At 37.8% G+C, this 27,249-nt stretch overlaps 1 protein-coding gene across 1 annotated transcript; it reads left to right on the top strand.

The window, feature by feature from the left end:
- Positions 1-296: 296 nt before the first annotated feature.
- Positions 297-26,983, top strand: psmc6 (proteasome 26S subunit, ATPase 6). The gene is made up of 14 exons (XM_072268899.1): positions 297-449; positions 8,834-8,913; positions 9,009-9,048; positions 9,135-9,187; positions 12,474-12,541; positions 13,414-13,528; positions 13,639-13,726; positions 14,412-14,473; positions 15,896-16,019; positions 16,767-16,828; positions 19,623-19,743; positions 19,843-19,923; positions 26,224-26,295; positions 26,517-26,983. Exons 1-14 carry the CDS (start codon positions 365-367, stop codon positions 26,633-26,635), a joined length of 1,170 nt encoding a protein of 389 aa, XP_072125000.1. The 5' UTR covers positions 297-364; the 3' UTR covers positions 26,636-26,983.
- Positions 26,984-27,249: the final 266 nt, after the last annotated feature.

The raw sequence follows: 27,249 nt of genomic DNA, 5'->3' as shown, positions 1-27,249 counted from the left end.
GCTTTTAAAAATTTTATTGCTGTGAACTTTATATCATTTACATCCTTTCATTCCAAAAAAAAAGTCTAAATGGACTCATTTAGATGGAGATCGGAACAATGAACCAATCGGGTGAGCAGAAGAGAACAGTCATGGCATGGTGATATCACGATGCAGGGCTGACGCTTTTCCCTGAGAGCACACAGACTGTGCCCTACAGTTCAGACACGCGTTACCTCTAACCACCTCTATCTCCAATTGGCTCTTGTCGCTGGAAGTATAGGCTTTCCGTCATCGGGGTGTACTCTTGTTGCATTAGACGCTCGTTGTCAACTGCGGCCGCTCGACTCATCCCATCAGGCACCGCTTGGTTCCAGGCAACAACATGGCGGAGCCGAGAGAGAAGGCGCTGCAGGATTATAGGAAGAAATTACTGGAGCACAAGGAGATTGACGGCCGCTTAAAAGAACGTATGTTTTGTTAAAATGTTTTATTCTTCTTCCCTGGGTGGTGGGGTGTACGCGGCTTCCTGGACCTGTGCGATCGAGTGGTAGTAGCTCTAGCTCGGAGTCGCTTTGTCATGCATGAAGCCGGGCCGGGGCCCAGCTCCATCTCCAGCTTCAGCCTCCGCAAACCCAGTTCATTTGTCCTCTAATGTACTGAAATCAAATTGAGAAATTCTAATACAGGATATAAATACGAAACAGCTGGTTGGCCTGCTCCGGGCCCTGGTGGTTAAGGGTTGATCGCAACAGAAAAACAATACTCGACGTTGAGCTACTCTTGAGATAGGTTAACGTTACAGTGAGTTGAGTGAATTAAGAATCCCTTTACAACATCTGGCATTCTAATTCATTGATCCTTATGTGAAAAATAGAGGCTGTCAAGCCTCTCTGTTTTGAATCATTTATCCACTATTTCGGAGCACAAGTTCAGACTTTTCTTGTTGATACACTGCATTCAAAGCTACGATGATGTTACAAATTACACTGCTATCGTAAGTGCAAGTAACAGTAAATATCCACCTTAAATGGAGTGTATTATCAGAATTTTTAAAAATGTGAAACTGTGACAGTAAGTTGATAATATTCGCGACGTGAACCAGTAATTTTGTGAGAGGAAGATGGAAGCAGGCTTGTGAATTCAACAAACAACACACACAAAATGCTGGAGGAGCTCAGTAGGCAAATAATATTTGGGGGCTAACATCCTTTATGGTTTTTTTACTTCAGATTTCCAGTGACAGTTGCATTTTGCTTTCTATTATTTAAAATGCTCTGCAAAAAGCCTTCAACATTCATGGGAAAAATTTGATTACAACACTTTTGTAACAAAGATTACTAATATTCTATTTTAATCAAGTTTTTGGGTAAAATCATAGCTGGTTCATCCTTTTTCATCCATTAGATTATTAAGTCAGTTTTGAGTTTTAATGTTTGTATCAATATTTTGATGATTTGTGCATCACGGATTGAGGAATAAACCATTTTATATTTGACTTCACGGAGGAGGTAAAAAAAGCAACAAATATTATTAGGTCTTTGCTTTTGCCCTCCATGATTGTTGAAGGTTTCTCCTTCTATGTGGCTTCAACCTCTCAGGATTTTAGAAAATTCTTACACACACTTTTAATTGTAAACATTCCTCTGCAGGAAATGTATTTTGTTATGTGTGAGAAAGAGGTGTGCATAGACTCATATTTTCAAATGATTGTACCTTAGCTATTTTAATACATTTAAATTGTGAACAGTAAAGCACAGCTTTGCATGTCTGACTACATTTTTACAGGGAAAGATTAACTTTATTTGTGTGCATCGAAACAAAGTGAAATACGCGCTTGCATCAAACCAAATCAGCGAGGATTGTGCTGGCGGCACCCCACAAGTGTTGCAATACTTCTGGCACAAACATAGCATGCCCACAGTTTACTAACCCTAACTTGAACATATTTAGAATGTGGGAGGAAACCAGAGCACCACGCAGTCATGGGAGAACGTTCAAACTCCTTACAGATGGTAGTGCGAATTGAATGCCGATCTTATAGCCAGCACTGTAAAGCATTGTGTTGCGCACTATTCTAATAATATTTTAAGTTACAAAGTATCATTGTCTACAAAATGATTTGAATTTGCAAAATAGTATATGCACACAGATTTTTCAAGAAATCCCATTGTCAGTTAGTCAATATATTAAATGCTCCACCAGCTTCAGAAGTAGTGATATATACTATGAATTAAGTGTCCTGCCCAGTCCATTGCAAAATTATTTTCTAAATGATGTTACAAAAATTGATTTTTCTTTCACAGTTTCATTACTGCTGGTGAACTAATTTATCTATTACATTAATAGATATTGGAAATTTACATGTAAATGTTAGCTAAACAAAAATATTTGTTAACTTAGTTAACTCACCCAATTGGGGAAATATTAACGGAGCCTCAAATGACAAACTATATATTCAATGGACATGTCCTTCTAAATATTCATTGCAATAATACAACCTTTCTTTGTAATATATTGTTAAAGAATTTTGCTTTGTAGAATAATGTTCAATCTATTGTTTGCCTTAACTTTTAAATAACTATCCATTTAATCTCATTCTTTTCCCCTTTCCTTTCTGTGAGTTGTTTTTTTTTCATTTAATTGTCCTTTTCTTGTTTAAAAGTTACAAATTCTGTTTCCGTCAATAGGATATAAATTTAAACCGTACGGGTAGGATAAATTCTCAACATCTCTCAGGTTTTGTGACTTTATTTATAAAAGTTGTTAACATATTGAAGAAAGGACTTTTGTTTTCTCTTTTCACTTTATAATCCTTTTTCTTGAGTTGCACAATGAGCATAAGAAAGCAGAAACAGGGAAAGACCTTCATGCCTGCTCAGTTATGCAATGTGATCACCATTGATGTGGCCTAAAATCCACAACTCTGTAATTCTTCAAAACTGTATCTATTTTTTCTTTAAATATCACCAAATATTGTGGATTCTGATTAATTGGGATGAGTATATTTTGGCCCAATTAGGTAGCTGCCTCAATTTAATGGAAATAGTTAAAAAGGTATACAAAGACAAACTATTGTTTAACCAAGTAACACATTTTGCATTTAAATGAAATACAGAACAAATTAGAACACTATTAATACTATTACAGTTCTATAAAACTGTGATTTAGTTCCTAATATTTAATTGACAGAGGAATTTATCCAGTGTATGTTTATCTTGATTGAGCGCAGATACCTATTGTAGATAATGGACTACTTTAATCAATTACATCCTCCATATCTTCATTTTCATTGTAACATTTAAGATGATTGTCAAAACTTCAAATTCTTCGTAGTTCCGAACTTGTTGAAGTGGTGAAATTTCACTTTCACTCCCCACTGTATCTGGCATCTCCAAGCCTGAACGCTTGAAACCACATTGAGCAAAACAGAATTGTCTTCATTCTTATTTATTGCCAAATATCAGTGACAAGACTCACTGCTATTTGAACACAAGCACACACAAATGACGCTATTGAAAAACTGTTTGCTGTAAACACGGTGTAGTGCCTAAAAGCAGCTCAAGTGCACGTCTGACGCTAGTTAGAAACTGTTCAGCAACAGTCTCAATTAAGTGGTATAGTGTCCCAAACTAATGAAGGGAATCCCAGCTATTTTTTAAATTTAGATTTTATTCTTTAAGAGTTGTCCCAAATACAGGTGTCCCCCGCTTTTCGAATGTTCATTTTACGAAACCTCACTGTCACGAAAGACCTACATTAGTACCTTGTTTTCGCTTTCAGAAGGTGTCTTCACTGTTACGAAAAAAATCAGCGCTCGATAAAAAGCCGCGCATGCCCCGAGCAGCCGCTCTCCCCCGGATTCGGAATGGCATTGCTTTAACACATTGCATTGAGCAGCCATTTGCAAGATGAGTTCTGAGGTATTGGAAAAGCCTGAAAGAGCTCGTAAGGGTGTTACATTTAGCATAAAACTAGCCATAATTAAGTGTTTTGATCATGGTGAACGAAGCAAGGACAAAGTGAGTTTGGCTTGTGGAAGCTTGACGAAGATGATGTTGAAGAGGTTTTGGCATCCCATGACCAAGAACTGATAGATGATGCAATTGGAAGAGGAAAGGATGACAATCGAAACCGAATGCAGTAGCGAAATGAATGTGAAGCCACTGCGTGAGATTTTCGCTGCAATGATAAAGTGCGACTTTAATTTTGAAAGGGTACGTCGATTTAGGGGATATTTGCAAGATGGTTTGAGTCCTTACAAAGAACTGTATGATAGAAAAATGCGCGAGGCTGAGCAGTCAAGCAAGCCTTCCACATCAGCCACAACAGACGACAAACCTCGACCTTCGACATCGAGGTAGGTAGTCATAGGAGAAGATGAGCCGCCTGCTCTAATGGAAACAGCCGACGAGATGACACCCCAGTGTCCCACCGCCCCAACACCCAGGCCGCGGACAGATACAGTACCGATTCGCGGAGAATGCAGCAGCAGCCGGGAGACACACAGCACATTTTTAAGAAAAAAACCGAAATAAACATGCTAATTAATTAGGTGCCGCCCCACATGTAAATGTCGGCCCAGATCAGAGGCGATGCAGTCGGCGCTGATATGAGCCGACAATTACGTGTCGGGCAGCACCTAATTAATTAGCATGTTTATTTCGGCTTTTTTCTTAAAGATGTGCTGTGTGCCTCCTGGCTACCGCTGGACTCCATGCTTCGCAGCAATGTATCGGTCGGCAGCCTGGAGGGTGGGGGCCACTGCACCACCCCAACCTGCGACGACTCAGTCTGACACACCATCATCAGTGTGCTCGGCAAGCTGTTTTCCCGATTACGGTAAGTGATAATACACTGTACATACATTATTTCTACTTTATATCGGCTGTGTATTTTTACGTGTTACTTGGTATGATTTAGCAGCTTCATAGCTTAAAGGTTATTGGAGAGCGCTTGCGCCCCTTTTTTGCAGAGAGCGCTTGTGTCGTGTTTCTGTGGAGAGCGCTTGCATGAGATTTTCGCTTCAGCAAACAGTGCCGGCAATGATTGTGGAAAAGTATTTCTACTTTATATAGGCTGTGTATTAATCGTATCATTCCTGCTTTTACTGTATGTTACTGTTATTTTAGGTTTTATGTGTTATTTGGCATGATTTGGTAGGTTATTTTTGGGTCTGCGAACGCTCACAAAATTTTCCCATATAAATAAATGGTAATTGCTTCTTCGCTTTACGACATTCCGGCTTACGAACCATTTCATAGGAACGCTCTACCTTCGGATGGCGGGGGAAAACCTGTACACGCTTGCCCCAATTAACTGATGCCTCAGTTATCCGGAATCCTTTATAATCTAGTCTCTACAGCCCTCCAGGTAGAAAGTTTTCAGAAATCAACACATTCTGCAAAAAAGTTCCTCCGCCCCTCCGTTTTAAATCTCTACTAATTTAGATATCTTACACTAGTGGAAGTTACGCTGATCTTATGTTCAAAAAGATTACCCCTCATTCTTCTAAACTCTAAAACTCATTCTAAAAATAAAAATCCAGAGGAACACACATGTTGGACAATTTAATTTGGCCCCAGTGAAATGTCTCGGCCCAAAACTTTTGACTGACTCCAGAGATACTGCCTGACTAGAAAATACAGAATATTAATCCAACTTCTTCAGCTGCTGAGGAGATAACAAACCAAAACTGTCAGCAGTTCTCAGTGCAGCCTCAGTGGTATTTTGTACGAGTGTAGTAGCCCTTTTATAAATTCCAACCTGCTTGCAATATAGCATTTGTTTTTGTAATGACTTGCTGCATCTTCTAACCTTTTTCAAATGGTGCACTGGAACATCTAGATCCCTTTGTACATCACTCATTTGCAATTTTTCTGTGTTTAGATAACAGTCTACTTTTGAATTCCTTGTGCCATAGTGCATGACTTCGCATTTTCCCACATTAAACTCCATTTACCAAGTTTTCACCCACGCACTCAACAATCTGAGTGAGATATTCTCATTGCAACATGCCCTTCAACCTATCCTTATTCTTTATAGTCATAGCTGCCTGCACAGGTGTCATTGACCACAGCGTCTTCTGTGAAGTGGCTAAATGTCATTACTGTATTGTACCAGAGGCATTATCTTAATGTCTGTTAACATTGCTAAGCCATTTATCATAGATATTATCTTGCTTAGGTAGTAAAATCTAGTAAGTTCTGCGAATATTAGGCTGATGGGCCTTGGTGTTTTAAAAACTTGTCATGTCTACTATCTGTTTTGGAATAAGAAAAAAATGTGGGAATGAAACAATAGCATTTTAAGATATACATTTAGAAATTAATATACGGGCTTTTCTCTTTGGCAATCTTTTAGTTTGTATTAAGTTAATATGGCTGTATTTCCCTCATAATTATGATCAGTATTAAATACGATGATGACAGCAATATTGGCCATGGATCAGAGAGCAAAGAGTATGGAGTTATGGTATTTCATGTATAAAACAATGTTCTCTGGGGATTGGTATTTGTAACAATACTCATTCCAGTGTGTTTTAACTTATTGGAATTCAATGTGCTTTATATTAATTTCTTTATGAAATGGGCAGATACTGAAATGAAATTTAGTGAGAAGTTGGAAGCTTTAATATGAAGAAAGGTAATATGAACTAAATGAAACTATTTTAAATAGAGTTCAGGCAGAGGGAATAATGAAAGTGTTAAAATATCTTAAAAATTGAAGGCATTGAGAAAGTTGGTGAAAATATGACAGTTTGAATTTATTAATATAAAACTAGAGTACAAAACAAAAAAAAACACATTCTTTATAAAACACTACAAAGTTGTTCAGTTCTAGCACTGCACTTGGGAGGGGGTTGAGGCCTCGCTTTCTAAGAATCTCATCACGAATGTTCCTGTATAATCTTAAAAGCTTACACCTTACCTAGAAGTATTTCAAAAACTATGGTTGCTTCACAGACAAACTTTGTCTTTTGACTAGTAGTGAGAATCTTGGGCTGTATGCAGAATCTGGAGAAAAAATGGGTTAGTTTCTTTCAACATTCCCTCTAATATCACAAATGACCTGACTTGATCCAACCAAGCAGAGTCCACTGCCAAGAAGGCCCACCAGCGCCTTTACTCCTGAAAAAGCTAAAGAAATTTGGCCTGTCTCCTAAAACCCTCACTAATTTTTATAGATGCGCTGTAGAAAGCCTTCTTCTCGGGTGCATCACAACCTGGTATGGAAGTTGCCCTGTCCAAGACCGGAAGAAGCTGTAGAAGATCGTGAACACAACCCAGCACATCACACAAACCAATCTTCCGTCCTTGGACTCACTTTACACCGCACGCTGTCAGAGCAGTGCTACCAGGATAATCAAGGACATGACCCACCCAGCCAACAAACTTTTCATCCCTCTTCCCTCCGGGAGAAGGCTCAGGAGCTTGAAGACTTGTACGGCCAGATTTGGGAACAGCTTCTTTCCAACTGTGATAAGACTGCTGAACGGATCCTGACCTGGATCTGGGCCGTACCCTCCAGATATCCAGACCTGCCTCTCGTTTTTTTTGCACTACCTTACTTTCCTATTTCTATTTTCTATTTATGATTTATAATTTAAACTTTTAATACTTACTCTCGGTTTGTACTCCAGGGAGTGCGAAGCGCAGAATCAAATATTGCTGTGATGATTGTACACTCTAGTATCAATTGTTTGGCAATAATAAAGTAAGGTAATTTTTTTGACAGCTGCATAGACCAACCATTGCTCTGAACATGAAATTTTTAAACAGCCTGAAAACTGCATGCTGCTTTAACTGTTTCCTTTTGTAATAAACATATTATGAATATTCAGAATGAAAATTTAAAAATCACATGATTTTAATTGAAGGGTATAATGACATTTTCAAAATTATTTATAGAATTTTTCTCATCAAGCAAATACAAACCATAACTCACAACACAGATAAATGTCAGGCAGTCAAAACAACTGACAGCACAATGACAAAAGTGAAATGTTTTGACTAGATGGTGTCAGCATTCAGTGGGCTGGTGGTTTATTAACATTGAGCTACTGGCTTCCATTCTGTGTTTATTGTTACAATTTGTAACAGTGTTGTAACTTGAAACACTGGTGAAATAAATATGTTGAAATAAAAGTTGAGCTATGTTTATTACTTAGAAAATTTATGGATTATATTCATTAACACATAATTACAGGGTATCTTACAATTATATTGACATATATTTGAAATCATATTAGCATGTAAAAAGAAAATTTCAATTGTGTGGCAACAAAGACTGATTGGGAGCATTTCCGCCGCTGTACACTCGCGCAGCATAGAGGGAACAGTGATCTCTTTGGATCAGTGGAGATTTAAAAGATAATACAATATCATGAATGCTTGTGGTTATTAGGCCTGGGTAATCCATGGACATAGAGAATAAACCACAGTAACTTTTTTTTACATAATCTGGACAAAAGAACATGAGAAAATGAATAAATGGCAAAAATTTAGAAGATAATCAAATAATACACCTCAGGGTTTTCCCAAGAGGTATTTACATAAATTGTTCTACAATCAACACCCAAATACATGCGTGTTCGGTCAGTGATGGGACAGAGATGCTCTGAGAGACAGCTTTGACTCAACTAACAGAATGGGCTCTTAGTTATAAGAAAGTATGACATTATTTGGAGTAAAAATAACCGTGTGTTTATGGGAGAAGAGTATGGGACTGGGATTAAGCAGTTAACTTGACAAATGGCCTCTTCTTCAGCATCGTTTTAAGAGAGTATTTGAATTTCTGCTTTTTAGTTAACTAAACTGCAAAATTAATTTTCAAATTATTTTCCAATATATAGTGAGAGAGCAACTGAAGGAATTAACCAAGCAGTATGAAAAGTCTGAAAATGACCTCAAAGCTCTTCAAAGTGTGGGACAAGTAAGAGTTATATACTCATCACTCGTTCATGAACTTAAGTTGCATTTTTCTGCATTTCCATGTGAAATAAATAAAATTAATTAATTTTTCCTCAGATTGTTGGTGAAGTGTTGAAACAACTTACAGAAGAGAAATGTAAGTAACAATTTTTTTTACAGTTCACCTTATTATCCTTTATAATCAAACAATTTAAAATTATACAACTTTTTTCCCCTGTATAGTTATTGTAAAGGCTACAAATGGACCACGATATGTTGTTGGCTGTCGTCGACAGGTAAAGTATTAAAAAAAATTATTTAGGCAAAGTGTGTTTAAAACCGTCTATTTTTCTATATACCATTGGTTATTGTATATTTATTTTTAATATGTAAAGAAGAAATAATTGAGCAGTTAAGCTATCAATCCCCTCATCTTGCAAAAATCCTCATCCTACACTCAGTCTTTCATCTTGCTAAACTGATGAAGAATTTCTTGTTCAGGGCAAAGAGCACTGATGTTCATTGCTACCCAATATATTAGCTATGAGCACAAGTTAAATAATAAGATCTTACCAAGTGGTAAGATCAGTGACCTTACTCCCAAGTTCCCAATCTGGCATTCAGCTATCCTCTCCCAGTTTTTCTCCTGATATTAACTTCAACTTTCTAGTATTCTTGCAGCACTCCGAAGAACTGACCCCTGAACCGCCCCAACCTAAGATACTCAATGTATGTGAACTACCTACTTGATTCCATCAGAAGTATTCATGAAGTCTTGTTGTTCCTTCTCAGTTGCCCACCAAACTCCAGTCAAGACTTCCAAGGCCCACCTGGTTCCTTCAGTATAATGTAGTAACTGCATGGGCGCCTACTGCAGTCCAGTCTATACAAGCAGTCCCCAGATTACTTAAGGTTTCTTTCTGACAAATGTCCAGGAACCAATTTTTCTGCGTCAGATATCAGCAGTTTCAGTGAAGGTTGACTAACAAGAACAGCTATCTACTGTCTTTCGATGTAGTTACAATAGTACAGTAGCAGATTGTGCCACATCTATAATGGCTAGTTTTAATTACCTTAGAAGTATGACTGGATACTCCATTGTTTGATAAAGTATTTTACAAGTGTCAAGATACGGCCTTATCCATTTCAAAATAAGTCTCTTAAGTGCTCTCACGGGTTAATTACTGTGCAGAAGTTATATGTAAACAGTTTTAATTTTGAAAACTGGATACCTTTTGAACTAGTAGGCTGCTACCTTATTCCATAATCCCTGACCATGTTAATATTGCTGTAACTAACTTATCTTGAAAAATACTTTAAAGTTTATGTGAAAATTTGCAAAATAATGTTAGATTTCCCTAAGTCAGGTCTTCTATTACTTAGGGAGCCCCTGCATTGATGAGATTGGAGACACAAAATTTGGAGCTCTTTAGACTTGCTTGAACACAGTCTAGCCTGGCAACATTGTTTTACGAGAACTGGTGTAACTAAGCTTAATCACCTAAGTGTTAAAGTCTAATAAAGAGTTTTTATGTTGCCGAAGTCTGCAAATATTTGAATAAGTTCTGTATTTACAAATATTTTCATATCACTAACACTTTTGAATTATTTTACACTCTGAATATAGAAATACATATATTGATAGCATTGTAAGCCAATGTTTTACTAAAACAATCCTAAACTAATTCATTGTATCTGACTTCCAACAGCTTTGTACCTTGCTCTGGTTCAAATTTACTTTCCCTTAAAATAAATGTAGCAGTCTCTGCTCAGGCACTAGCATTAACAGAATATTTATTTATTTCCATTATATTTATGTGTATTCTGTTTCAATTCCTTCTCTTTTCCACACCAAAAGCCTGTTTCCACATGTATGTTATCAGAAATATCTGATTATTTCAATGGCATAAAACCGAATATGTGAAATACCAGTGTATTTTTATGAGTCATAGAGCAATATAGCAGGGAAACATGCCCTTCAACCCAAATAGTCTATGACCACAGCATCCTCCCTGCTAGTCCCAATAGCCTGCACTCGGTCCACAACCCTCCAAGCCTAACCCTTCCACGTACCTATCTAAATGCCTGTAAAATGTTGCAGTTGTACCCACTTCAAACGCTTCCTCTGTCAGCTTATTCCAGGTACTCACTACTGTTAGATCTGTTTTAAATCTGCGTCTGTGCCCTCCCACCAACCTTGGGGCGAAAAGACAATGACTGTCCACCTTATCCATACCACTCATGGTCTTAAGAAACTTCTGTTAGGTCAACCCTCATTCCAGAGAATAAAGAGCTAGCATGGCCAACCTTTCCTGTAACTCAAGTACTCTAATCCAGGCAGCATCTTCTTCTGCACTCCAGTTTGACAATGTCTTTCCTATAACAAGGTGACCAAAACTGTACTCAATACTAGAACTATACATAATAAACTTTGATGTTTTATATGGTACCTTCTCAAGTGTATTGTATATCAATTTGAGATTTAATATTGATTTTTGCCTGCAAAAATTATGGATGTGTGGTTTTTTTGTATCTATAAGAAAAGAACATATCCATTATTTAGAAACAGAATTCTTTTCAAATTGCATTACTCTACATGGGCATTATTACATTGTTGTAAAATGTGAGAAATGGAATACTTTCTGTAAAGGATCCAAAAACACTCATTTAAACATTTGCCCCAAAAGTATAGTCTGATTTATTATAAATAGCTACCTGTTTGGTATGGATGAGTTGTCATTTTAATTTGGATTTTTGAGTCTATGTACTAAACTAATGTAAACAGTGAAATGAGAAACATTTTGAACCAAATCTATGTGGGAGTATACTTTGCTTCTCACCAGCAGTAGAAACACAGTGTATTTGGTATGCATAGAAGCTGCCATTCACTAAAGTTTGTCCTGTCTTAACTTAAAATATCTTTTGTATTTCCTGAAAAACTTCACTAAAATACAAAACTAAAGAAGGATCTTTGTCAATGCCTTCAAAAAGTAATCCAGTTAGTCCTGTTTCCTTGTTCTTTCTACATTTTCCTTTTAGTTTACCAAATAATAATCAAAGTATCCTTTGAAGATTACTCCATAGCACCCTGTCAGGTACTTTTAAAAAAAGGCCTGTATTGCCTTTGTTAATTTGGTTTGTTATTTTAAAGCTGTCTTTTTCAGCCTTTCAAGGTGTTGAAATACATTGAAATCTTACACATTGCCATCAAATCTCTTAACTTTCTCTGCACTAACTCATCTTCACCAGTCCTGCACCAATCCGTCTTCTCTAATTTATCCCTAATCCCTGAAATTATTCGAACAATTGATTTAGGAACATCAGCAATTACTTCAAGTAATATACTATATTTAATGTACAATGTCTTGTTTCCAAATAATGTAATTGGGTAAAAAATTGCAGAAGGAAGATAATTATCTTTCATATATGTAGAATGATTATTAACTTTTTTTTTTACCTTTGAAGTTTGCCCTGTAGAAGCCAGTTCTTTTTTGTGTGGTATGAGGGAGGGTGTCGTGTTGGAGGAGGAAATTTGATTTTTCTAGTCCATTTAACATTCCTTTTCATTTCATATAAATACAGCTTGAAAAAAGCAAGTTGAAACCAGGGACTAGAGTTGCCCTGGATATGACGACTTTAACTATAATGAGGTAAGTGTTAGAATGGAAGTATTTTAATTAAATGGGGGGAAAAGGTCTCAATTAAGCAATATTTGAGCCTGAGAATATTAATAAGGCAATATTTGGATTTAAAGATTTGAATTCCTACAGCTAGCTAAACTGCCTACTTCCATCGCCCTTCACTGGGACCATAACCCTCCATATCCCTGCCATTCATGTACCTATTCAAACTTCTGTTAAATGTTGAAATCAAGCTTGCATACACAACTTGCGTTGGCAGCTCTTTCTACACTCTCACGACCCTCTGAGTGAAGAAGCTTCCCCCCCCCATATTCCCCTTAAACATTTTACCTTTCACCCTTAAACCATGACCTCTAGTTGTAGTCCCACCCAGCCTCAGTGGGGAAAGGCCATTTATCTATACCTGTCATAATTTTGTATATATCTATCAAATCTCTTCTCAATTTTCTATGTTCCAAGGAATTAAATATTAACCTATTCAATCTTTCCACGTAATGCAGGTCCTCCAGACCTGGCAACATTCTTGTAAATTTTCTCTGTACTTTTTCAACCTTATTTACATCTTTCCTATAGATAAAGTGACCAAAACTGCACACAATACTCCAAATTAGGCCTTACCAATGTCTTGTACAACTTCAACATAACATCCCATCTCCTGTACTCAGTACTTTGATTTATAAAGGCCAACGTGCTAGATGCTTTCTTCACAACCCTATCAAGCTTGGCGATTGTGATTTATTAAGGAATATTCGTGGGGTTGAGGAATAATCAATTTTTAAAAAAGTTTTTGCTTGGTATGAGGTGACATTTATAGATTCAAATACCTTTAGTTTGATCAATTGTAACAACTGAATTTTAAATGTTGTGTACTTGTGTAACAGGTACTTGCCAAGAGAAGTGGACCCATTGGTGTACAACATGTCTCATGAAGATCCAGGAAATGTTACATATTCAGAGATTGGTGGATTGGCTGAACAGATTCGAGAACTGAGAGAGGTTTGCCAAAAAAACATTGCATTGTGAATATATTGAACTGTGTTCTATGGAACTGATGGTGCTTGTAGACCTTCTGTTTTGCTGAAAATGAAATTCTGCAACACTTACAGGTAATAGAGTTACCACTTACAAACCCAGAATTGTTCCAGCGTGTGGGAATCATTCCTCCAAAAGGATGTTTACTTTATGGACCACCAGGTAAACAAATAACCTTTTTCCCATTAAATTCCACTTAGAAACTAATCTAATTAAGCCTGCCATATTGTTAACAATATGTTTATTTTGGTATATTTAAATATGCTGCAGCGCTAGGAAGAGTTACTTGCAGATTCATGTTGGGAGTTGTAATTTCTTCGGGGAAGGATAAGGGATATGGATTTGTAAAATGGCTCGGTATTCTGCATTTAGATGTAATAATTTTGGGTAACCAGAATAATTCATATACTTGCAATGTTAAGTTCCCTGGGCATTTTCCAAAAAAAGATCACCTAGTAGTGACATGGTAGAAATATATTGCTGCTGTGGCTCACTGAAATTGATTTGGATGTCGATCTGCATTCAACAAATACTGGATGCATCTTTACAAGAAGGAAAGATGTTGAGAGATGAGTCATCCTATTGAAATCAATTGTCTGAAGGCAAAGCCTGGAATAAAGACATGAGAGTGAAAAGTTTGTGAGATTGTTAGTTTGAGAAATGGTGTGTTGTAGAAAGGAATCTTAAAATTGCTAATTTTCCATTTATTATGATAAAAGTTTGAATTGGTTTAAAATATTTAGTGCAATGGAAAAATAATGTCTTAAAGTAATCTCTTTATAACAGTAATAATGTTTTATGTGTCATGAAGGAACAAAATGTAAAATGTACCTTTATTTCTTTTCAGGTACAGGAAAAACACTCTTAGCAAGAGCTGTTGCTCGTCAATTAGACTGCAATTTTTTAAAGGTACATATTTATAAGCAAGAAATGAATTGAATCTGCTCAAGCAACACATACAAAATGCTGAAGGAACTCAGCAGACCAGGCTGTATCTATAGAAAAGAGTACTGTCAATGTTTCAGGCCAAGACCCTTCATTGGGACTCACACCTGATGATGGGTCTCGGCCCAAAACATCGACTGTACTCTTTTCCCTAGATGCTGCCTGGCCTGCTGAGTTCCACCAGCATTTTGTAGGTGTTGCTTGGATTTCCAGCATCTGCAGATTTTCTCTTGTTTGTAATGGAATCTGCTTATTAGGTTGATCCTTTGGATGAGATGGATTGCCCTTGAAGAAAGATTGAATATTTTAAAGTTATAATTTCTTAGAGGGATTGACAAGATGGTTGAGGAATATAACAGTTTGAACTAGGGGTTCAGTCTCAAAATATGGAATTTGGCATTATAATAATATGTACTTTATTGATCCCGAGTGGGAAATTCTTTTGTTACAGCAACAATATCTAAAAACATGCTTAGCAGACTTCACTAATAAAGTACAAAATAATAATATACACAATAATTTACCAATGTGCAATAATAATGTATGAACTTATAAAACTGAGACTATCGTTCTATGATGTGTGTTCTCCTGTCGCACAGAGATGAACTGTTGTATATGCTTACTGCATTTGTTAGGAAAGATTTTCTGTAATGATCCTTGTGACAGCGGAGCTGAATGAGTCTGTTTGAAAGGGTGCGCTGCTGCTTATTCAGTAGGTTATGAAGAGAATGTGCCAGATTGTCCATAAAGGATTAACAGTTTGTTTAGTGACCTCCTCTCCACCACTAACTGAAAAGAGTCCGGGTTGTAGCCAACGATGAATCCAGCTTTTTTGATTAGTTTAATTAGTCATTTTGTATCATCAGCACTGATGTTGCTCCCCCAACATAAAGCTGCAAAGAAGACTGCACTCGCTATAACAGATTAGTAAAAGATCTCCAACATCTTGCTGCATCTCAGCTTCCTTAGAAAATAGAGTCTGCTCATCTCCTTATAAACTGCCTTGGTGTTGATTTTCCAGTCAAGTCTGTTGTTGCACGAACACCCAAGTATTTGTACTCCACCACCACTGCAACAACTCCTCCCAGAATGTATGCAGGACTCATCACAGTTTTTTTCCTGCTAAAATCAATTGCCCTCTTTCTGGTGAGCATCTCCTTTAGGACTGGGGTGAGTAATCATTTCTGCAGTCAAGAGTTGTGAAGCTTTAGAGTTCTAATTAATTGTGTATGGCAAGGATCAATAGATTTTTGGTGTATGAAAAGATTAAGTTAAGGTAGAAGATAACCTGGATCAAGCTGAAAAAATCGAATGGTGGCCTCTTATTATATATTTTGCGTATATCCTATTGAACTGAGTACGGTAATTCTGTTTTATTTTTAATAGGTCGTATCCAGCTCTATTGTTGATAAGTACATTGGTGAAAGTGCTCGTTTAATCAGAGAGATGTTCAACTATGCCAGAGATCACCAGCCATGTATCATTTTTATGGATGAGATTGATGCTATTGGTGAGCTTATTGCCTATGCCTTTTCAATTCAAATCATTAATTTTTACCATGAATTACTGTTCAAGTCAGTGTACAATCCTGATACAATACTATTCACCTGAAATGGGTGAAAACATAATACACAATAAAAGAAGTCGGGTTGAAGTTTTATAAAACACCATTGAGGCTGTTGGAAGACGGTCAGCTACTGTTTTGGTCAATGCTATTTGGGAGAATGTAGAGCCTTAAAGATTTGCTAGAATGGTTCCAGGGATACACTGTGGCTGTATTCTTCTCTCTCGAAGCAAACAAGGTTGAGAAAATATTTGACAGATGTGTATGCAAACTTGTTTTTAAGTGAGAGAATAGGATTCCTGTTGCAGGTGTTTCAATGACCAAGGGTGCAAATTTAAAGTAATGGACAAAAATTATAGGGGAATGCAAACAAAAACTTTTTTAATGCAGAGTAGTCATGATTTTGAAATTTCTGTCTTAAAGAAGTGGAAGTAGTCAATCAGTGATCACATATGAATTGGGTACATACACTCTTGAGGAAAATTAATTTTGAAGCTATGGGGAAAGACCATGGAAATGAAACTATCATTACTAAGTCACTGTGACATTAATAAGCTACATAACCTTCTTTGCCATAACAGTTCTATGATTTTATGAAAAATTAATCTTTTTACTTCTCTGAACTTCCATAAGAAGCAATAACGTAATTTCAAAACTAAGCCTTAAATAAACATGTTGGAATAATTTTTTTAGGTGGTCGCCGCTTCTCTGAAGGTACCTCTGCTGATCGTGAGATTCAACGAACGCTTATGGAGGTAAAAAGGGATCTAGTGCTTTCCTGGCATATATGACGGGTAAACTTCTCAGGCTTCCAGCTGGGTACAGGAATCGATTGTAACTGACGTTTCAATGACATACTCTGCCATCTTCATCAGGGATGATGCCTGGGCATGTCTAGACCAGTGGTATTTATACACCTGTAGTCAGTTTCTGCTGATTGGTAATCCTCAGCCAATCAGGTTTCCGCTCTCCCACCTTGTTCACAATCAAATTCTAGTTCTTACCTGGAGCAAGAGCTTCGTCTTTATTAAAATTCTTTTCCTCTAGTTTTATTTCAATGGCTTCCTTTACTTGGTGGTCCCAAAAACCATTGATGTGGTGCAATAGTTTTGTGCTGTCGAAGTCAATCCTATGGCTATTGCAAATTCAGTGTTCTGCTACCACTGATTTCTCTGAGTAACCTAAACAGATACATTTCCTCTGTGCCTTAATGCGGATTTTCACCATGTGTCCTGTCTGGCCAATGTACTGTGCTCCACGTTCACAGGGAATCCTGTAAACGCCAACTGATCCGACTCCCAGATCATCTTTGACCCGTGTAAGCTGTGATTTGAGCTTCCTTACGGGTTTGTGGGTGGTATTAATTTGGTATTTCTTCAGAATCCTGGTGATCCTTACAGAAACCATGGAAATATAGGGAAGACGGGGTAACGATGGGCTCCTCCTTGTTGTTAGGTTTACTGTTTTACCATCATCCCTTTTAAGGACCCGATTGATTTCCTTCACCTTGTAGCCATTCTGTAGGAACGTCGTGCATAATCGTCTTACTTCCTTGGGGACACTGTTTGTGTCCAAAATAGGTTTTGCACAGTTAAGGTAGAAAGAACCACTATGTTGGAAGGCATGATGGTGGCTATTATTGTTCAGGTACAAGTCCATGTGAGTGAGTTTCTGATAGGCGCCATGTCTGAGGCCACTGTTGTATTAGAATATCCAGGAACGGGAAGCAACCATTCTTATCCATCTCCACCTCCATTGTAAATTGAATGTTTGGGTGTATACTGTTCAGATTGCATTGGAACTGTTGGAGTACCTGAAGGAAAAGAAATTTTAACAAAGATGAAGGTCTTTCTCTAATTAAGAACCGGAATTCAACTATAAGCAAGGTGGGGGAGCAGAAACCTGATTGGATGAGGACCAACCAATCAAGAGGGAAGGACTATGGGGGTTTAAATACTGCTGGACTAGACATACCTAGGCATCATCCCTGATGAAGATGGCAAAGTTTGTCATCGAAACATCAGTTGTAATCGATAGCTGTACCTGGTTGGAAGCCCACAAAGAGTTTATTTGAATTATGGAGGTAATTTAGGCTGTAGAAAATGAGCGTTGTCCATCGTCAATTACCGTGCAGTCATTGTATATAGCTAAATGCAGTTTAATGTAAGTTTTAAGTAAAAAGAATGCTGGAGATAGTATCTCTTAAACACGTGATACTTGATGCACTAAGTTAATATTTCACTTCAATGACTTTTTATCAATAGTCTGCATGTTTTCCATAAACCACCAATTTTTTTGAAAGGTAATCAACTTGAAGCATTACTGCTGCAACTTTTTCACAGATGCTGCCTGATTAAATCCAACGCTCCTGCTTTATTTCACGTTTAAACTGTTTCAGGTTTTTTTGTTTTTCTAGTAAGCCTGTTTTATTCTTTACAAATCATCTAATTATGATTAGTATCAATTAATTTTCATAGTTAAGTACCAAAATTTTCCATACTAATCTAGCCATTACAGTGATACATAATTTTCTACAACTCTTAAACCATATTGCAGTTAATAATTCCCAACAATGGCTTTGTACAAATTATCATGTGAGCATGTTCTAATGGAGCACCAAAACAAGCATGCAGTTATCCAGTTCCTCTTCCTCCTCACTATTTGTATCCCTGTAAATTTGATTAAGATAAATAGTAATTTAATCCCAGGGGTTTTTATTCAGTATGATTTGCAGTTATAATTGCAGGTTAAAACTGAAGCTTGCGATTCTACCAAACATCTTTTCTCTTGCAGCACCCATTCATCCCATGAACTAAATTGTTGGGCCATATTAGAACTGTCCCTGTGGCTTTTCCTGACTTATACCTTTGTTGTCTAAAGGGTAAAAGGTTAATTTGATAATCTGCCCTTCATCGTTAATTTCCAACTCGTCCATGTGCCTTCAAGGGTGACACTACATTAGATTGTTAATATTCTTATGAACAATCGTGTGCTGTTGTTTACTGAACCCAATACCACCCCAACTGAGCCAACTCCTGAAACTGCAAATAATATTAGATATAAAAGGATTTGTATGATTAAAACCCTCTGCTACATAGGATCTGGTTTGCGAACTGTCGGGTGTTGCAATTTATTTCTGTATGTACTTGAAATGGTACATACTGTCCAGGTTTGAAATCTCTTCGTTTGAGGTGCCATGAACTTTGCATGGTCTAAGTTAACATTTTCTTCTTCCTCCTCTCCTGTCCCTCTCTCCCTCCCTTCCACTTGCTGTCTCCTATCCCCTATTCACTCCCTACACATACCTCTCATCATCTTCCATCACTCTTACCCTTGCCCTCCCCTCCTCTCTTCTCTTGTCACTCTCTCCCTCTAATTATAATAAAATTATTGTTTAGAATATTCAAAGAGCCTAATTAGTTCTGAACTGCATTGAAAGAGTGGAATTTGTGCAAATCCAGGTTCATACTTGTTTTGGAATTATATTTGTATAGCTCATCATATTGATGTTTTGGACCAAATTGAAATCTTAACTGCATTGAATTCTAGCTGTTGAATCAGATGGATGGCTTTGATACTCTTCACAGAGTTAAAATGATAATGGCTACAAACAGACCAGATACATTAGATCCCGCTTTGTTGCGCCCTGGAAGACTAGATAGAAAGATTCGTAAGTACTGTATAGAGAAAGAATTTAAATTGTTTTAGGAGGAATATTTTATATTAAATTTTACAATTATGACAACGCAATTTAAATCTGTACTGCTAGACATTGAACTTCCAAACGAGCAAGCAAGATTGGATATTTTGAAGATCCATGCTGCACCTATCACGAAACATGGTGAAATAGGTATGATATGTTTGCTTATTTTTTTTGTAAGACTGAAAATCTATTGGCTAGTAAAATATGTTGACTAGAATTGGGTTCAATGCAGAAATTTCTATTTAACAGTAAATGGCTGCATTTGGTGACTTCTAAAGCTACAATAAATGCTTCAACTTTGTTACTCACCTTAAAATTCTCTGTTTGCAAATGCTGAAGTGCAAATATTTGCATTCCATTCAAAATAAATATAAGCTATTTCATAATACAGCATAATATAGTTAATAACAGCACACTGAAGAAGTCTCCTCATATGGTGACAAAACGTTTACAAATGGATTGCCAAGACCAGAGACCAACGCAACCCAACCATCAGCCATGCAAGCTACGAATTTTCCAAGTTATTTCCAACATCTCAATTATTCTGCTGTTAATTAACCAGAATATTCAGTATGATATAGAATCCCCAGGCAGGGCCACAATATATGATTTTTTTTTCAAGTCACATTATATTCAATGAAAATTATTTGTAATATTCAGTATCATAGGATGTGATTGTGGTTTGTAGCAAGTTTATACATCTTGTGGATCCGATAAGACTTCCACCTGGACTTAGAAACCATAGAAAAACTACAGCACAGAAACAGGCCTTTTGGCCCTTCTTGGCCGTGCGGAATCATTTTCTGCCTAGTCCCACTGACCTGCACACAGACCATATCCCTCCATACACCTCCCATCCATGTATTTGTCCAATTTATTCTTAAATGTTAAAAAAGAACCTGCATTTACCACCTCGTCTGGCAGCTCATTCCACACTCCCACCACTCTCTGTGTGAAGAAGCTCCCCTAATGTTCCCTTTAAACTTCTCCCCCTTCACCCTTAACCCATGTCCTCTGTTATTTTTCCCCTTGCCTCAGTGGAAAAAGCCTGCTTGCATTCACTCTATCTGTACCCATCATAATTTTATATACCTCTATCAAATCTCCCCTCATTCTTCTACGCTCCAGGGAATAAAGTCCTAACCTATTCAACCTTGCTGTGTAACTGAGTTTCTCAAGTCCCGGCAACATCCTTGTAAACCTTCTCTGCACTCTTTCAACCTTATTTATATCCTTCCTGTAATTTGGTGACCAAAACTGAACACAGTACTCCAGATTTGGCCTCACCAATGCCTCATCATAACTTTCCAGCTCTTATATTTAATACTTTGATTAATAAAGGCCAATGTACCAAAAGCTCTTTTTCTGACCCTATCTACCTGTAATGCCACTTTTAGGGAATTTTGTATCTGTTTTCCCAGATCCCTCTGTTCTACTGCACTCCTCAGTGCCTTACCATTTACCCTGTATGTTCTACCTTGGTTTGTCCTTCTAAAGTGCAATACCTCACACTTGTCTGTATTAAACTCCATCTGCCATTTTTCAGCCCATTTTTCCAGCTGGTCCAAATCCCTCTGCAAGCTTTGAAAACCTTCCTCACTGTCCATTATACCTCCAATCTTTGTATCATCAGCAAATTTGCTGATCCAATTTACGACATTATCATCCAGATCATTGATATAGATGACAAATAACAATGGACCCAGCACTGATCCCTGTGGCACACCACTAGTCACAGGCCTCCACTCTGAGAAGCAATTCTCTACTACCACTCTTTGGCTTCTTCCATCGAGCCAATGTCTAATCCAATTTACCACCTCTCCATGTATACCTAGCAACTGAATTTTCCTAACTAACCTCCCATGCGGGACCTTGTCAAAGGCCATACTGAAGTCCATGTAGACAACATCCACTGCCTTCCCTTCATCCACTTTCCTGGTAACCTCCTCGAAAAACTCCAATAGATTGGTCAAACATGACCTACCAAGCGCAAAGCCATGTTGACTCTCCCTAATAAGTCCCTGTCTATCCAAATGCTTGTAGATTCTGTCTCTTAGTACTCCCTCCAATAACTTACTACCGACGTTAAACTTACTGGCCTATAATTTCCCGGATTACTTTTCGAACATTTTTTAAACAACGGAACAACATGAGCCACTCTCCAATCCTCCAGCACCTCACCTGTAGACACTGACATTTTAAATATATCTGCCAGGGCCCCTGCAATTTCAACACTAGTCTCCTTCAAGCTCCGAGGGAACACCCTGTCAGGTCCCAGGGATTTATCCACTTTAATTTTCCTCAAGACAGCAAGCACCTTCTCCTTTTCAATCTGTACAGTTTCCATGATCTCACTACTTGTTTCCTTTAATTCCATAGACTTCATGCCAGTTTCCTTAGTACATACAGACGCAGAAAAACCATTTAAGATCTCCTCCATTTCTTTTGGTTCCGCACATAGCCGACCACTCTGATCTTCAAGAGGACCAATTTTATCCCTTACAATCCTTTTACTCTTAATATACCTGTAAAAGCTCTTTGGATTATCCTTCATTTTGACTGCCAAGGCAACCTCATGTCTTTTAGCCCTCTTGATTTCCTTCTTAAGTATTTTCTTGAACTTTTTATACTCCTCAAGCACCTTATTTACTCACTGTTTCCTATACATGTCATACAACTCTTGTTCTTTATCAGAATTGCAATATCCCTTGGGAACCAAGATTCTTTATTCCTATTCACTTTGCCTTTAATCCTGACAGGAACATACAAGCTCTGCACTCTCAAAATTTCTCCTTTGAAGGCTTCCCACTTACTGATCACATCCTTGCCAGAGAACAACCTGTCCCAATCCACGCTTTTTAGATCCTTCCTCATTTCTTCAAATTTGGCCTTCTTCCAGTTTAGAACCTCAACCCTAGGACCAGATCTATCTTTATCCATGATCAAGTTGAAACTAATGGTGTTATGATCACTGGAACCAAAATGCTCCCCTATACACACTTCCATCACTTGTCCTAACTGGCTTCCTAATAGGAGATCTAATATTGCATCGTCTCTAGTTGGTACCTCTATATATTGATTTAGAAAACTTTCCTGAACACATTTTACAAACTCTAACCCATCTAGACCCTTAACAGTATGGGAGTCCCAATCAATATGTGGAAAATTAAAATCCCCTACCACCACAACTTTGTTTCCTGCAATTGCCTGCTATCTCTCTGCAGATTTGCTCCTCCAGTTCTCGCTGACTATAATACAACCCCACTAATGTGGCCATACCTTTCCTGTTTCTCAGCTCCACCCATAAGGACTCAGTAGACAAGCCCTCTAATCTGTCCTGCCTGAGCACTGCTGTAACATTTTCCCTGACAAGCAATGCTATCCCCCACCTTTCATTCCTCTGCCTCTTATAACACCTGAAACGTCGGAACCCTGGAATATTAAGCTGCCAGTCCTGCCCCTCCTGTAGCCAAGTTTCACTAATTGCTATAATGTCATAATTCCACGTGTCAATCCACGCCCTCAACTCGTCTGCCTTCCCCACAATACTCCTAGCGTTGAAATATATACACCTCAGAAGATTTTTACCACCACTCACAACCCTTCCCTCGCCTGACAGTGACCCAATTTCCTGTGCTCTGCTCCTTTGGCGTAACTACCTCCCTGTAGCTACTATCTATAATCTCCTCATTCTCCGGAATGATTCGGAGGTCATCCAGCTCCTGCTTCAGTTCCCTAACGTGGTTTGTTAGGAGCTGCAGCTGGATGCACTTCTTGCAGGTGTCATTGTCAGGGACACCGGAAGGCTCCCTGACTTCCCACATCCTGCAAGGGGAGCATTCCAACATCTTGCCTGGCATTCTCTCTACTCTGAACAAACTGGACAAAAAACTTACTGGAACCTACCCTGGCCTTTCCTGTTCTCACCGAAGCCTGTTGAGCCAAAGCCGTCCCACTCTGCTCCCTCTCACTCCACTGCCTGCTCACAATGCTGCCTGCTGTATATGGTGGTCTATTTTTAAACCTTGGCGCACTACTCCAAGCGCCTGCACAGTTCAGACCCTTCTCCCCGAGCAGTGTTTATATAAAAAAAAGACTTTTTGTACCCAGTTTCTTCACTCCCTTCTTTTCAGCTGCTTGCTTCGACTGAAACAAGAACCGTTGAAAATTCCTCTTTTTAAACCTTGGCGTGCTACGTCACGTGCCTGTGCAGTGCAGACCCTTCTCCCCGAGCAGCGTTTATATTAAAAAAAAGACTTTTTGTACCCGATTTCTTGACTCCCTTCTTCTCAGCTGCTTGCTTCGACTGAAACTTGTTACAGTACTGTGCAAAAGTCTTAGGCACCCTAGCTTTTTACATAAATGTTGTTTTAGATGTTCATTTTTTGTCCTCTGTATTAGTGTGCAACAATAAGGGGCAAATTTTAGATTTCCAAACATTTCATTTTCAAAAAAAAATTAAATATTACTGAGAAATTTTTGTATTTCATTAAACTAACGTATTTAATAGACCTCTTTGAGTAAAAACTTGATTACTTTGTAGGTAAATAGCCCAGTGCACGTTTAAAGAAAGATAACAAACAGGTGCTAATGATCAATTACATGAGTTAAATGAACTAAACTGATAAATTGAAACAGAAACGGATGTAGAAGGAACCAAACTGGGCAAAGGATAACCAAACAAAAAGTTGAGGGTGTGGCAGATGTGGCAACTAACCTTCAAATCGTCATTCTTACACCATGGCATGAGGCGGTCATCCTGCAACATCAAGATCCCTCAAACAGAAATTTCATAGCAGACATGAGTTTCAAGATGTGCTGTCCCAGCTCTTCCAAGGAAGCACAAAGAAATGGGCAAGGCTAAGGACCAGAAATGAAGTGGTTGGCCACGGAAATTGAGGACAACAGGCAAGAGATACATCAAACTGATGTCCCTTCTAAATTGGAAGAATTTCAGCACTGCCATCAGCTCTGAGCTCACAGAAACCACTGGAACCCAAGTACACCTCTCTGCAGTCTTGTCAGAAGTTGCCTTCAAGGAAGAGTTGCAATCAAAAAGCCATTCCTGTAAAGTGGAAACAAAGCAAAGAGACTTACCTATGCACAAAATCACAAGGACTGGGGTGCTGAACGAAGGCAGCAAGTGCTCTGGTCATGAGTCAAATTTTGAAATTTGTGGCTCAAGTAGGAGGTAGTTTGTCCGTGGAGGAGCTGGAGAGTGCTACATGGATGATTGTTTGCAGCCAACAGTGAAGCACGGCAGAGGTTCCCTGCAGGTTTGGGGTTTCATTTCTGCATATGGAGTTGGTGATCTGATCAGAATTAATGGAATCCTCAATGCTGAGAAGTACTCACAGATACTCATCTATCATGCAGTACCATCAGCAGGGCATCTCATTGGCTCCAACTTCATTATGCAGCTGAACAATGACCCCAAGCATACGGCCAAGATCATAAAGAACTATCCAGCAAAAAGAAGAACAAGGAGTTCTGCAACAGATGGTATGGTCTCGACAGAACTCTGATCTCAGCATCATCAGGGCTATCTGGAGAGACAGAAGCAAGCAAGACAGCCAAGGTCTGTAGCAATAGTGTGACAAGTTCTCAAATGCTTGGAACAATCTACCAGTTGATTTTCTTATAAAACTGCACAACAGCGTACCTAAGAGAATTGATGTAGCTTTAAAGGCAAAGGGTGGACACATCAAATATTGATTTGATTTATTTCTTTTTTTTTTACTATTTAATGCTCTTTATAGTAATTTTTTTGATATTTGGAAACTTTTCAATTCATTATTTTTGAAAGCATCTTCGCTTTACAGAATATTTTTATGTGTGCCTAAGACTTGCACCGTACTCTACAATGGTGCAAACAGCGTATTATGCAGTAATTTTGTCTAGCATTTTTGATGTAATTTTAACAAGTTCCTTGTGATTAAAGATAATGTTTGAAAATATTGAATCAAAGCATATTCCTTGTGACAGTCAAAAATAAACATTCTGTTTTCACAGATTTTGTTTCTTTTGAAGATGCTGATCAACTTAGAAGTAGAACATTTTCATTCCATATTTGGCTCTTAAGTGTGTCAGTGTGCTTTTTGAGATTCAGTATAATCTGCAAATCGGCTTGTAATAAGGATCTTGACAAAAATAATAGTTTTTGCATCGTTCACTTGCCACCTAGAAGCAAACAGTGGAAGGTATTCTTCATTGGCCCTGATGAAGGGTCTTGGCCCAAAACGTTGACTTTTTATTACCACCCAGAGATGCTGCCTGATTTGCTAAGTTCCTCCGGTATTTTGTGTGTGTTGCTCTGGATTTCCAACATCTGCAGAATCTCTTGTGTTTAAGATTCTTTTTAATTACATTTTGCTAGTGATTTTTATTTATCAGTGCTAATTTAATTCACCACATTTTCCCAGCTTATTCCACATATTTTGTTTACAGATTATGAAGCCGTTGTCAAGCTGTCAGATGGATTTAATGGTGCTGATTTAAGAAACGTTTGCACCGAAGCAGGTATGTTAAAAACTATTTCAAATTATAGTTATCATTGAAATATTATTAACATAACATTCTTGTGGTAAGCATAGCCAAATATTAATTTTCACAGAAATATGATGTATTGTGACTCCTCTTCACCTACCTCCTCTTCTCCAATCATCCTCATCAACAAACTCTCTGTATTCACATATTGCTGCAGTTTGACAGTAATTGTCTATTTTTATGTTTTCCCTCAGGTATGTTTGCAATACGCGCTGATCGTGATTACGTTATCCAGGAAGACTTTATGAAGGCTGTCCGAAAAGTGGCAGATTCTAAAAAGCTAGAATCTAAACTTGATTATAAACCTGTATAATGCAACCAGCATTTTTTAGAAACTGTGATTTAAATGGTGTATATGCACTAAAAGCGAGAAGAGCTGGATGTGTATACTGTTATTCATTACAAGTGTGTAATAGATGCTGCAGACCACTGAGTTTGGTGTTCTCCTGCACTATATATGTAATGATCCATTTTTAAGCCTTAAATTGGCTACTGGCAAAAATATTCTGTTAAAATCAATCTTGAAAATGTTGCTACTGAGGCATGCCTGTCTTAGTGTAATATAATACCTTGTATTCAAGTAAGACATTTCTCCACATGAACATTTATAGGTATTTGATTAATTTTGCCCATAAGTCAATAAAATATAAATTTATGAGAATGTGACCAGTTATTTGTTGAATATTTACATTAGGAGATCTCCTGTGGCTTTGTGCATAGTGAGTCAGTTTTTCTCATGACTACAAAGTTGTACTGGGATTTTGAGCACTGGGGAAGGAATGTAAGATATGGTAGAGCTGGAATAGATAAGTCTGGAGCTGTAGAATTTATGATAGTGGTCCCAGAGGCATCAAAACAGAATTTTTATTCTTAGTGCACTATAGTTTTGCCAATGTTTTAAAATATTTACATTTACAAAACAACATA

The sequence above is a fragment of the Mobula birostris genome, chromosome 1, assembly GCF_030028105.1.
Source record: "Mobula birostris isolate sMobBir1 chromosome 1, sMobBir1.hap1, whole genome shotgun sequence".
Classification (NCBI taxonomy): Eukaryota; Metazoa; Chordata; class Chondrichthyes; order Myliobatiformes; family Myliobatidae; genus Mobula; species Mobula birostris.
The sequence above is the reverse complement of the archived record's forward strand: the minus strand, read 5'-3'. Positions and strand labels throughout refer to the sequence as shown.

Bases quoted from the DNA above. Each gene is read 5' to 3' on its own strand.
- psmc6 (XM_072268899.1), top strand. From the start codon at position 365: ATGGCGGAGCCGAGAGAGAAGGCGCTGCAGGATTATAGGAAGAAATTA. The intron at 9,049-9,134 runs GTAAGTAACAAT...TCCCCTGTATAG, and splicing joins ACAACTTACAGAAGAGAAAT to TTATTGTAAAGGCTACAAAT. The intron at 14,474-15,895 runs GTACATATTTAT...TATTTTTAATAG, and splicing joins TAGACTGCAATTTTTTAAAG to GTCGTATCCAGCTCTATTGT.